This window comes from Ictalurus furcatus, chromosome 12 (assembly GCF_023375685.1).
Source record: "Ictalurus furcatus strain D&B chromosome 12, Billie_1.0, whole genome shotgun sequence".
In the NCBI taxonomy this organism is placed as follows: Eukaryota; Metazoa; Chordata; class Actinopteri; order Siluriformes; family Ictaluridae; genus Ictalurus; species Ictalurus furcatus.
The window spans coordinates 16,319,047-16,333,446 of record NC_071266.1 but is presented as its reverse complement, the minus strand read 5'-3'; the positions used below and the strand labels follow the sequence as shown (position 1 = coordinate 16,333,446).

The following is a 14,400-nucleotide window of genomic DNA, read 5'->3' as shown; positions in this document are numbered from 1 at the left end:
TTCTATGTGTTAGTTTGTTTATGGTATGCCTTCTATATGCAGCAGTGCATTATGGGAATCTAGTCACTGAGAATAACAACCCTAAGCTTTATAACATGATAAATTTATCATGAACATAATCCTAAAAGGTGTCGAGGGTTTTCCTGACCTGAAATTTGGACAAATCTCATGAGTGAAGAATTCCATTATACTGTCACTCCACTGAAAGATGCCAGCACATTAAAAACAAAGTTATTTATTGTTTGAATATGCATTTAGTTAAATATATAATGAAACATGACCATAGAAACTATGGCAGCCTTTTTTTTTTATACTGCCAGACAATTCAGACATTTCACCCACCCAGCAGTCATTTTATATTGAATAATTAATATTCCTTATTCTATTTAAAAACAATTATAGGTTATTAGAAAACATGCACTACATGGTCAAAAGTATGTGGACACCTGACCGTCACACCCTTACTGTATGTGGTTCGTCCCCAATTTTTGAAGCACACAATTGTATAGAATGTATTTGTACGCTGCAGCATTACAGTTTCCCTTCACTGGAACTAAGAGGTCCAAACCTGTTCCAGCATGACACACAGTGCACAAAGTGAGCTCCATGAAGACATGGTGTGTTAAGGTTGGAAGAACGTAGAAGAACTCGAGTGTCTTGCACAGAGCCCTGACCTCGACCCCTTTGGGATGAACTGGAACACCAACTGTACACCAGGCCTTCTTGTCCAACATGAGTACAATGAAGGAGCAATCCAAACAGCCACACTCCAAATTTAGTGGAAAACCTTTTAAGAAGAATGGAGGCTGTTATAGCTCCATATTAATACTCATGGTTTGGAAAAAGATGTTCAAAAAGCACATCAGGTTGTGATAGTCATGCGTCCACATACATTTGGCCATTTTTAGTGTATACACACATACAGTCCCTTATCAAATCTGTTACTTCTGTTGTTACTAATCTGAGCTGCGTGTCTTAACCCTTATACAGGTGGAATATTGTGGAAAAGTTCATTTTGCTGTAATTTAATTCAAAAAGTGGAAATTGCATATATTCTAGATTCATTACATACAAAGTAAGGATTCCCCATGAATCCCCATGATTGTGGTTATGTACTGAACCAGACTGAGAGATTAAAGGCTCAGGAAACCTTTGCAGATGTTTTTAGTTAATTAGCTGATTAGAGTTCTTCTCAGGTCGACATTTCTGTATTATAAATTATTTATTCTAATATTTGGAGATACTGGATTTTTGATGTCCATGAGCTGTAAGCCGTAATCATCAAGATTAAAACAAACAAACAAAAAAGGCTGGAAATATTTCACTTTATGTGTAATGAATCTACATTATATGAAAGCTCCACTTTTTTAATTAAATTACGGAAAAAAATGAACTTTCCCACGATATTCTAATTTTTTGACGTGTACCCATATTCCATCCAAACTTAGTAGATTTTGCTGTAAATAAGGACAATCAAGCATGCAGTTAATATTTGACTATGTGCATTGATATTGAAAGCCCCAAATGAATAAGAATATATGTATAATTATTTTTGGTTGTTTTTGTTTTAATCTGTGTGCATTAAATGTGTCAAAGCTGTACAGCTCTCAAGTGTACGTTTATGGCATTACTGTTGACTCGGGAGACATTGGCTAACTGCTTTTCATCACTTTATTAGAATCAGTATATGATGGGCAAACTGTGCTGTTAAAGACTTAACAAAGTACACTAAACACCTATGAAATATAGACATATTGTAGTTACACATAGTTCAGTGATCAACATCTGCATGCAATAATAATACAGGTAACTGCATATATAAGGAACGTACAGTGAAATGACTCTTCCATACACTGTAATCTTCAAGTCTTCACAGAGCTTAATTATTATCATTCTTCTAATATTTAGTGGCAATAGATGAAATGCTATCTTAGCTATATCATTACAAAGTTATATAATGGTCAATTTCTCACAGTACTTAGTTTGCATAGTTCACTAATCTCAGGGCTAATATTCAGAAAGTCAGAAAGAAAGAAAGAAAGAAAGAGAATTCTGGTTCAGAAGATAACATAGTCAGAGCCATTATGCAGTCAGAAGATTTATTATAACCTCACTGCACAATGTCTGATATGATATTTAATAATAACTGAAAAGGGGATTAATACTGAAGACTCAGCACTGTTTTCAAATGATGCTTGTGACATTATTGGGTAAATGCCTTAGGTCAGAGGTCACAAACCGTCTTCCTTGAGAACTAGCTTCCTGCAGGTTTCATCTCCAAACTAAATCTAACAAAGCTGTTTTAGTTGATCTTCTTAAGGTAGTGATGAGGTGGTCAGGTGGGCATGATTATAGTTGAAGCAAAATTCTTCAGGAAGGTATATCTTCAGGAAGAAGTTGGTGACCACTGCCTTAGGTCATACTTACATAACTGCATATAATTCTTTATCTATCCATCTATATCTCATCTTTCCTCAGTTCTCCAGTTACATTTTTTGTCCAGTTTGATTGTTTCAGAACAATAAAAACAATGAAGAATAAGCAAGAGAGAGTGAGAACTCAGTTGCAAATCACCCAGGTTGGTATTTTGACAGAAATGTGGAAGCACTGGAGAGGCACTACACAAACATCTACATACGTGCTGCACTTTGGTTGAAAGGCATCAGTTAGGAAAAAGGATAGGGGTATGAGCTATGGTGAACATCGCTCAAATTATCCGTCCAGTGGTAGAATTTGCCACATGCTTGTACACAGGTCAGTGGTAGAAGTACACTGTGGAGAAAAGATCACAAGAAAACTAGAGTTTTAATGGGTCATAATAATGTAATTTGAATACAGGTCTATACTAGTAATCAGAATGTTATGAGTTCATATCCCAAAACAGCCAGAGATGCTGCCTGTTGCTTGAGCAGGGCCTCTAACTAACCCTCAACTACTTGGCTGTATATTTGGATTATTTTCTGCCTCATTTATGTATCACTTTAAATAAAAAGCACCTGCTAAGCAGATATGTAAGTGTGTCCTGTTTATGCTAATTAAAGAGACATTCCAGTGAAAGTAAATAATTTAACCATAAGTACATCTGCTACTTCTTCAATACTTTGCAAATTAGCCTAACATGGATATAAATACAGAAGAACAGATGCAGATAAACCTGGTGTCTGTATTCAGATTTAAACTCAAAGTGGGTGTGGCCTAAACCAGAACTTGAAAACAAACAAACAAAAAAAGGCAGAAATGGCAGTCTGTTAAATCTGCCTCTGTTTTCAGTTTCTCAACCTTATCATCATTCAAGTTCATTATTGGTCTCACCTAGAAATGTGCATGGAACAGTTTAATTTTTTTTTATCCCACTTGTGCAGCTATTATTTTTGTTTGTGACATGCCTCACATGTTTTTTTTCGTTGCTTTCCCTGGAATCCCAGTCCCGATGCACACCTCCAGTCTCAACCAAATGCCCTATGAACATTTCTGTCAAGCTTTCCAAAAAAAAAAAAAAAAAAAAAAAAAAACCCCAATAGTGCACTTATTTGTATCTGGATTTGGATGTACCATTTTATGTTCCTCTTTTCTGCCAAATTGGTGAGACTGAGGAATGCAAATCTTCTTCAGATGACTACAATAGGATGGCAAATGAAAACTAGTTTTATGTTGAAATCCTCATTAAATATATTCCCTTTAAAAAGCTAGATATATTATTACTTAATAATGAACTAATTACACAATGTCATTTTTTTTATTGTTATTTATATTATGTTAAAATGATGGTGTGTCTAGAGCACAAGGGGATAAGGGAGTTTACTCACTGAAAGCAATGCCCACGAGGAGGACCACGATAACTCCCATGATGATCATCATCTAAGAATAAGTGAAGATAATTTATATATAGTTTCACATGTAATTTGCTGTTCAGTAAAAATATGGTCAGCTGGCTTAAAAAATTAAATCTAATATAAAACACTCCAAATCGGATCTAATTTAATAACAGTGTAATATCCCCAGAATGTATTACCAACAATGGCTATAAAATGGATTATTCATCTTCATTTGATTGGATAGATCTCAATCCATCTCAGTTTCATCTGCCATTTTAGGTGTTTTTGATTTTGCCTGTTATTAATTATCATATTGTGTTAATAGGCTCTGTTTAAATGTAGCCAGTGTACTGTGCACACAGCATAGTTAGTTTACAGCAAAACATTCTGTGACTAATGAAGAGTATAAAGGAAAACAGAAGACAAGAATGAGGGAAGCTAAGAAAAAAAAGATACAGACAGGTGACAGATTAAAGGAAAAACCAACAGTGTGTCTTAGTAAGGTTTTGAGAAGCCATGAGTCAGCAGAACAGCTTCACTGCACCTTCACATAGATTCAACAAGTCTCTGAACTGTAATAGGTAGATGAACATCATTCTTCACAGAGCATTTGCCATCACTTTATGTTTTGATAATGAGCACTGTCTAACACTTTAGTCCAAAATCTCCTTAGATTTGTAGTTATGCTCCCCTCTAAGCGGACAAGTGGTCTGAACCATGCCAGGAAACTGCCCCTTCAACATAAAGAAGCCGCCCATTTTTCCTTTAATTTATCACCCTTAAGCTTAAGAAGATAGGTTGCGTTGGATAAAAGCATCTCCAAAATAACATATAGAAATGGAAAAGCAGAAGGATTATTAGTAACTGCATCACGCGCTACAGCTGGGTTTTAATCCAGTTACATCATCCTGCCTTTATCCAAGGACATGAATGAATGATAGTCTGGTCTGCCATTTGGGCAAAATGTACTGTGGGGTGGTGAAAAGTAAGAAGGAGAAAGGGAGGGGATATTCATTTACAGTGAACGATGTATTGGCGGAGGTTTGGATGGAGGCATAAATATGCAATGCAGTGGAGTCATCTGCTATTATGAGAATTAGTTATTTGCATCAGAGCTGATATACAGTATTTCTGCCAGCATAGTGATTTATATATAAACCAAGATTATATTGAAATAATAATGAAATTATTTCATGCACATATAGATAATAGGCACGCAAAAAAATGACGCCTAAAATCAATGCTGGCATTTTTCCAGGGAATAATCTACTAAAAGCCCATGTTTTTTATCGCCAACACATTTATTTGAACCAAAAAATACGACACGGTATCTAAAGTAATATGAGGGAAAGGCATGGCCCATAATGTGTCATTAGATCTTAACCAACCTGTTTTTATGATCCGAGTTATAAGAGCACCTTTTGTTTCTGCTAAGCATAAAAGATCACACACCTTGCAGTTTTTCCACCAGTACTTGTTCTTTAGCTTGGCAGCGCTGCTCTCAAACAGCTTGGCTCCATCGTGCAGCGCATCAGCCCGGTCGTCCAGCTGCGACAATTTTATGTCCCTGTCTATTGCATTCTTAACATTCACACGCATGATATCCACCACCTAGAGGGGTTCATTTAAGATGAGCTCAGTAATTTGTCAGTTCAATCTGACATTTAAAAAAAATCCTTTTGTTACAGAAAAGTGCTTGAAAAGTCATTCTGAAGAGAAGCAAGATGAAGGTGGCAAGGATATAATGAATCATTACACAACAGCAATTATTTAAAAAATAAATTTTGTGCCATTTCCCACCCACTATCAACTACCAACTAGTAAACATTTGTTATTTGACTGATGTGTTTACCTCATCCACTTGGGCCTGTGCCTGTTGGAGGCGAAGATTATTAGTGAGGTTTGGGTCTGGGGTTGGTGGTCCTCCCTCCCCGTCTGGGGCTCCTGGGTCCGTGGCGACATCCTGTTCTGGCGCAGACCTGTGGAGACAGGTGTTTATGCCATAAATCCAGTGTTCTATACACAAAACACTGATGTGTTATGTTTAAATAGTAGAAAACGTTGCAAACTTACATATTGACTGTAAGTGCCTATGGCCAGGATACACTGGATGTGTGTGTGTGTGTTTGAGTGAGAGAGAGAGAGAGAGAGAGATATTTAATTATTATTCCTTAGTAGCCTAAATGAAATCTTCTTGTACATATTCTATATGTATATCTTGTATATATTCTATTCTAAAGCAGCAGAAATGTATCTGTGTTGACTGAGAAAATAAATAATTACCGAAAGAGCGGGTGCACTTCTTGGTTTGGATCTTGGGACTAACAAAAATATATGACTGTGCATGGGAGGAGACTTCTGAGGAGAGGGATCACGCCCAAACCTCCTGCCCCCCCCCCTCGCTCTCTCTCGCTCTCTCTCGCTCTCAATTTTCTGTTCAGACGCCACACGATGCCAACACTCACATGCGCAATCATGTTAGCATTTGGTGACAACCACAAAACTCCATAAAAGGCATAGAACACACAGCGGAAATGACCAGACCAAAAAAGTAGGAGGCTTTCTTAGTGGTAGAAGTGAAATATACACTCCACTTTAATAGGAACACCTGTACACCTGCTCATTCATGCAGTTATCTAATCAGCCAATCACATGACAGTAGCACAGTGCAGAAAATCATGCAGATACAGGTGATGAGCTTCAATTACTGTTCACATCAAACATCAGAATGAAGAAAACGTGTGGCTTTAACCATGGCATGGTTTTTGGTATCAGATGGTTTGCTTTGAGTATTTCAGAAATTGATGGGATTTCCACACACAACAGACTCTAGAGTTTATATAGTATGGTCCGAAAAACAAAAAACACTGAGTGAGCGATAGTTCTGAGAGTGGAAATGCCTTGTTGATGAGAGAGGTCAGAGGAAATTGGCCAGATTTGTTTGAGCTGCCAGGAAAGATATAGTAACTCAAAGAATCACTCTTTACAACCGGGGTGAGCAGAAAAGCATCTCAGAACGCACAAAACTTTGAACCATGAGCTGGATGGGCTACAACAGCAGTAGACCACATCGAGTTCCACTCCTGTCAGCCAAGAACAGGAATCTTAGGCTATCATGGGCACAGATTAGAAAAAATCAGGTCTTTTTCCAGTCTTCATCTGTCCAGTTTTGGTGAGTGTGTGCTCATGATAGCCCATGTTCAGGTGTACAGGTATTTCTTATTTCTTAAGTGTACAGCGGGTGCATACATTAGAACAGTTTAAACAACCCATTGAAAATCTGGAGCAGAATTACAGAAAAGGTGAATTAGATGTGAATAATGTGAGGTCAAAATGGTTTGACATGAAAACAGAGAAAAGAATAATAAATATCTACTGTAATCAAGTTACCATGGGCACCAAGAACATCACTCAGGGAAACTCAAAGCAAAGTGTCTTTGTGCCAAAGCACTCTTCCTGATGCCATGATGGAAAAGTCCATCCTCCTTTTATACAGTAGCATTCTTAATTGAATAACTCATCTTATTTGTCTAAATTTAAGGATTTATGTTATGTTATTTTCTTTCTTTATTTTTTTCCCCCACCTTTAAAGTTTATTTAGTTAATGGCTATAAAATTAAAAGACTGGGTTTCCCAAAATAGTCATTAAATTTGTGTGTAATTAAAATACATAAGCTATTTAAACTTGACGGTGTAATCCATATAGAAAAATGCAGTTACAGCAATTTATATGATTTAAAGTCAATCAAGTCGAGGTTTACATTAGTTAGTATCTTTATGAGTAAATGTACATATGCTCAGGAGTACAAGTAGGATACCAACGTTTTTATGAAAATTTCTTGTGTAAATGCTCACATGAACGATTTACAAATAAATCCATTCGTATCCAGCTTGATTCCATGCAATATTCTTTCAGTTGCTAGATTCAGTGTTCAGTTTGAGGTTTTCTTGCATGTACTGCCTGTTTCAAATCTCCCCACAACATTTCAATGGGGATTCAAATCCATGCTTTAACTAGGTCATTCCATAACCCTCCATTTCTTCTTTTTGAGCCATTCCTTTATGGATTTGCTAGTGTGTTTAGGATCATTATCCTATTGAAAGGTCCACTTTATCTCACATTATGGCCTCACACTATCTTCTAGCACTCTTTGATATGATGCAGAATTCATAGTTGAAGCAACCCCAAACCATAACATTTCCACCACCGTGATTCACAGTTGGTATGAGGTGCTTCCCCTGAAAAGCTGTCTTTGGTCTGCGCCAAACATATCTGCTTTTACTGTGGCCAAACAACTCTATTTTTGATTTGTCTGTCCAGACATTATTCCAAAAGGCCTGGTCTTTGCCTATATGCTCATTGGCAAACTGTAGTCTTGCAAAGGCTTTTTCCTGGCACGTCTCCCATGCAGGTCAAATTTGTGTAATCTCTTTCTGATTGTAAACGCATGCACTTTGACACCAATAGTTGCAAGACTTACTAGCAGATCCTGTGATGAAATTTTGGGTTTCTTGGAGACTTCGTTTTACATTTGAAACCTGCACCATTTGTAGATGAGTTTCCATACAGTGGAATGATGTATTTCAAATAATTTGGAGATCTTTTTAAATCCCTTGCCAGACTCATAGGCAAGATCTCTTTAGATCTTGGCATGATGACACCACACACCTCAATAACAAAGGGAACACCAGGCATTAGATATGAGAGGGGTATAAATAAGTCAGATTCCACATGCACTCCCTAAGCAGGTTCTAATCACTGGCACCTAATCTTGAACACCTGATTCTAATTTGATGGTGTGATAAATCTAGGGGTGTACTTACTTTTTCCATGTGACTGATCTGTTTTTTTGTTAATTTAAATTGTGAAAATTATTACAAAATGTCAATTTTATGTCATTTGATAGGGTATCAACTTTATTAATATGCACTGTTTCAAAAAGGATCAAATGTTTGCTTGTCCAAATATGTTAAAAAATAAATAAATAAAAAATACTTTCCATGGGGTGTACTTATTTTTTCACATGAGTGTATGACCTGGAGGGTGTTCTTGATCTGACAAACTGTTGTGAAGGGGGTTTTCTTCACCAGGGAAAGAATTCTTCTGTCATCCACCACAGGTCTTCTGAGCCTTTTGGTGTTCCTGAGCTCACCAGTGCATGTTTATTTTTAAGACTGTACCAAATAGTTGATTTAGCCATACCTAATGTTTTTTTGTTTTTTTTTTTGTATCTCTCTGATGAGTTTGTTTTGATTTTGTTGGCTTGCTTCACTGGTAGTGACAGAACCTCCAGAACATTTACCTGTATAATACACAGGCCACAGAACAGCCGAGGAGTCAACTGTCCAATTACTTTTGGTGTGGGAGCACATATTAAAAGTCCTGAAATTCCTACACCATTTACCTGATTTGGATACAAATTCCCTTAAATGAAAGAATGCATTTTGAGCTCTTATTATGTAATTTAATCTCCAATATACTGTGATAGACATCTAAAATAACTCTGTCACTGTCCAAATATTTATGTACCTGACTCTATAGTTACTATGGTAACAGCTCAGTCCAACAATGAGTGCTAATTTAAGCATTCAGCCAATGAGCAACTAGCTATAGCACACTGGCATTTATTTTAGCCAAACCTTTTCTTTCTGGAAAGTTTTTAAATCAACTCAAAGCCTGGAACAGGAACAGTACTTAACTGGAATACTTACAAACCTAAGGGTGTATAAACCATGCTCAGATTTCCCATAAAATAAAATATATATTTTTTATTTCCTTAAACATCAGGGTACACTGTTATATATAGGCCTTTCAAACCACTGCACAATGAATATAACTTTATTCAAAACCTCAAAAACAAAAGCATTTAATTAAAGTGAACTAACATCTTCAGTAACGGCTGTATCCTGTTTAGGATCGTGGTGGATCCGGACTAACACTAGGTGTGAGGCAGGAGGCAAAGGACTGTATGAGACACATTCACAAACAATTTAGATTCAAGATTTTTTATTATCACACAATGTTGTTGGTGTAACTGGGTTCAGTACAGCTCAACATTCAACAATAAATAGTATATAGTACACTAAATAAAGTGTAAGACGAGAAAACAGGACAACACGTGCATGAAATATGCATTAATACTGAATCAGTGCAAATTTCGCTGAAGAGTAAATGTGCAAAAAGTTGCAGTAGTATATAGTGTTGTGAAAAGGTGTTTGCCCCCGATTTCTTCTGTTTTTGCGTATATCTCATGCTAAATAGTTTTTAGATCTGAAACAAAATACAACATAAAACAAAGGCAACCTGAGTAAACACACAATACAGGTTTTATTTATTTATTTATTTTACTGAAGCAAAAAAAGTTATCGAACACCCACCACCCACGTGAAAAACTAACTCCCCCTTAAACTTAAAATCTGGTTGTGGCACCTTTAGCAGCAATAACTGCAACCAAACGCTTCTAATAACTGGAGATCAGTCTTTCACTTACTTCTAGGACTTGGATTTACTCCTATGCTTTGGATCATTGTCTTGCTGCATAATCCAGTTGCGCTTGAGTTTCAACTTACAAACTGAAGACTGGACATTCTCCTTTAGGATTTTCTGATAGAGAGCAGAATTCATGTTTCCCTCAATTACTGCAAGTTGCCCAGGCCCTGAAGCAGCAAAGCATCCCCACACCATCACACTTTTTGTAGAATTCTGTGTTTTGTAGAATTCTGGGTTTACACCAGATGTAACGAGACCGCTGTCTTCCAAACAGTTCCACTTTCGACTCATCAGTTCACAGAACATTCTCCCAAAAGGTTTGAGGATCATTAAGGTGTGTTTTGCAAAGTTCAGACGAGCCTTAATGTTCTTCTGGGTTAGCAGTGGTTTTCACCTCACAACTCTTCCATGGAAGCCATTTTTGCCCAGTGTCTTTCTGATAGTGATGAACAGTGACGTTTATTGATGTAAGAGGGGCCTGTAGGTCCTTTGATGTTGTCCTTGGCTCTTTTGTGACTTCCTGGATGAGTAGTTGCTGTGCTCTTGGAGGAATTTTGGAAGGTCAGCCACTTCTGGGAAGGTTCACTACTGTGCCGAGTTTTTCCATTTGGAGATAATGTCTCACTGTGGTTCTTTGGAGTCCCAGAGCCTTTGAAATAGCTTTGTAACCCTTCCCAGACTGATGTATTTCAATTACCTTCTTCCTAATAATTTCTGGAATAATTTTGGCATAGTGTGTTACTGGGTAAGACCTTTTAACCCACATCATGCTGTTGAAAAAGTTCTATTTAAGTGTAGATTTGATTGAACAGGGTTTGCAGTAATCAGGCCTGGTTGTGTCTAGTCAAGCTGAACCCGATTATGAATGCAGTTTCAGAGATTTGCGGAATTAGTAACTATGGGGGCAAATACATTTTCACACAGTTGATACTGGATAACTTTTTTGCTTCAATAAATAACATTATCATTTAAAAACTGTATTTTGTGTTTACTCAGGTTGTCTTTGTTTTATATTAAATTTTGTTTTAATTTCTGAAATTATTTAGTATAAGAGATACACAAAAACAGAAATCAGATTTTCACACCACTGTAGATGGATTGAAACCAGAAGCAGTAGTAGTGACTGGAGTTGATGTGTAATAGCAATGAGTATACAATAATACTGTATACTAGAATTAGAGGACAGATATAACAATGCAGTTCAGTTTGTGCAAAAAAACAAACAAACAAAAGAAAACATTATGGCAGTATAGAGATTAAGAGACCCAGGGACTTTTCACCAGTATCTGAAGAGGAGTTATGAGATGAGTTTTCCGTAGGCAAGAAGAAGGAAGGATACTTTTTCTAAAGCAGTTTGTTTTTGTCATCAGGAGTCTGTATCACAGATATAGGGAGACACGTGGAACTCCATACAGCCAGCAAACGGACATCACAATTACTACCATACAATTGAATAAAATGACTTAATTTATCATTCTTCCATGTCGCTGTAAAATGTCGAGAAGGCCAAAGCAACAAAAGTTTATTATAATATTGTTTTGTCACTCATCATCAGTTCTGTTCAGTGACAAAATGTCTTCAAGATTATACCAAAAGTCCAATCATCATAACTTACCATTATGAAAGGTCATCTATTAAGGCTCGTGTTCAGGATACACACTTTTAGCCTGGGCCGTATGTCATTTCAAAATATACATTTGCACTTGTTACAGTAAAGTCCATATCCACTATAGCACAAAAACATACTAAAGAATTTAAATAAACAGTAAAACAACCAATAAAAAATATCAAATCATAATTGACCTTGCATTTAAAATATAAATAAATAACCATTTATTTACGTTTTAAATGCAAGGTCAATTATTATTTGATATTTTCTTATTGGTTGTTTTTTTATTGGTTATATTAACTTATGTAATAAATGAACATAAATAAATAACTTACCATTTAGTCATTTAAATTTTCTAGGTACACTATTTGACAGTTTTCTAAAGAAATTGTCTGGTAGGTTGTTCTAAGCTTCCTGGAGAACTTGCTACAGTTCTTCTACAGTTCTACAGGGCCGGTTACTTAATATAGTCCATTAGATAATAAAATTTTGGAAAATGGGAGCACAGAGTTCTCTCAAACAGCTCAGTTTGACTATATTAATCAAGATATTTGAAGAACCCGAATTAGGGTTTTTAAACATATTTACTTATTTTATGGGAGTTCTTAATGCTAAAGTATTGCCAGAGGTTGCGTTCACATACAGTATGTAGTGTTTAGTGTGTTTAAATCAAACCCATTTGCCCTGTCTGAGTGGTTAGTTTCAGTAAGTGAGGAACTCATTTGAAACTGCACAAATTAACCCAGCTGCAGAAACCGAAAGAAGACGCTGTCTAAGCTGCTAAAATGACCTGTGAGGCATAAACCTAGCTGAACTGCAACAAATAGACAATGTGTTCTGGATATCTGGACCAAAGGACAGGAAAAAATAATAATGTTGGATATTGTACACACAATGTTTTAAAATAGTTATTTACATTATTATTTCATAGTATATTTAGCATTGATTCAATGCTGACTTGTATGATTTCTGCTTTCTTCTTCAGTTAGTTTCGAATGTGCTATTTGTAGCTATTTTTAACTGCATGCATTTTCCACAAATTTTCTCCCTAAATTACTCATGGCCAGTTAGGTCTCCTCTGTCATACACAGCTACCAACCAGGGAACGTGAAGACGATCACATGATTCCTCTGAGCCACCCAGCTGACCGCATCTTATCGAACTGCTGCTCATTCAACACTAGGCGCGCTATCCACCCACTTCTACAAGCATACCATGATTGGCTAGTGTTGCTGTGATTGATAGTGGAGAGAGAGAGTACGCCACTCCTCCTTCCCTGAGAGCATGGACAATTTTGCTCTCTCTGACTCCTGGCCACAGATAGCTGTGGCATCATTGGGATTCGACTTGTGATCTCTGGACAATAAGGTGAACGCTTTTCTGTTGCCCCACTCGGGAGCCCTGTATTTCTAACTATTTCTATAAGTAGTTTAGATTAGTAAATTCTGAACTATGTCCCTGGAATACAACAAAGATGTGCAAAGATGCCTAACTGCTAGCACTCATAAGATGCTAGATTTATATATCTTATATACCTTGAGTCTGGCATAAATTGTAAAATAATCTGTAAAAATATTTTGATAGCAGCAAAGCTGTAGCAGAAAACACATTTACTCACTTCTTTAGGTGCATTTGCAAAAACTATGTTCAGCTGACACCTGCATGCTTCTTAGCTCAGCAATTTAAGCGTTACAGAGCCTTTCATAAGTATTCATCCCCTTGACCCATACCACATTTTGGAGTGTTACAACCATAATAATAGTGCATGTCAAGGTCTGTGATATATTACACAGTAAGAACAGTTGAACAGTTGGTTCTCATAGTCGACTTGATGTATGTGGGAGAAATAGGTGGAGTTAAAGACCTTAGGGACTTTGACAAGGGGCAAATCCCTATAGCCAGACGACTGGGTGAGAGCAAGGGCAACAAAGTCTATCCTGTCTGGTCTGAACAGAAAATTTTAATGATGGTTATGGGAGAAATGTGTCCCAACCCACTGCTGCGTATGGAGCCTGCTGCGTATGGAGCTGCATAAGCCACAGACTGGTCACAGTGTCCATGCTAACCCTTGTACACTATTGGAAAACAACGGGCCTACAATGGGCAGGTGAGTGTCAGAACTAGACCTTGACGCAATAGAAGAACGCGGCTTGGTCCGATGAGTCATATTTTCTTTTACATCACATGGACGGCTGGGTACACATGCGTCGTTTATCTGGGGAAGAGATGGCACCAGGATGAACTATGGGAAGAAGACAAGCCGGAGGAAGCAGTGTGATGCTCTGGGCGATGTTCTGTTGAAAAACCCTGGGTCTTGTCATTCATGTTGATGCCAATTTGACCTAAACATTGTTGCAGACCAAATACACCCTTCATGGCAGTGGTATTCCATGATGGCAGTGGCCTTTTTCAGCAGGATAATGTGCCCTGCCACACTGCACACAGTGTGGAATGGTTTGCGATACATGACAAAGAGTTCAACGTGT

General features: G+C 37.2%; 1 protein-coding gene across 1 annotated transcript; it reads right to left on the bottom strand.

The window, feature by feature from the left end:
* Nucleotides 1-3,798: 3,798 nt before the first annotated feature.
* vamp1a (vesicle associated membrane protein 1a) lies at nucleotides 3,799-13,067 on the bottom strand. Its single transcript, XM_053638127.1, has 4 exons — nucleotides 13,063-13,067; nucleotides 5,668-5,794; nucleotides 5,268-5,426; nucleotides 3,799-3,858 (listed from the first exon to the last, which is right to left on the bottom strand). Exons 1-4 carry the CDS (start codon nucleotides 13,065-13,067, stop codon nucleotides 3,799-3,801), a joined length of 351 nt encoding a protein of 116 aa, XP_053494102.1.
* Between the last annotated feature and the right edge of the window lie 1,333 nt (nucleotides 13,068-14,400).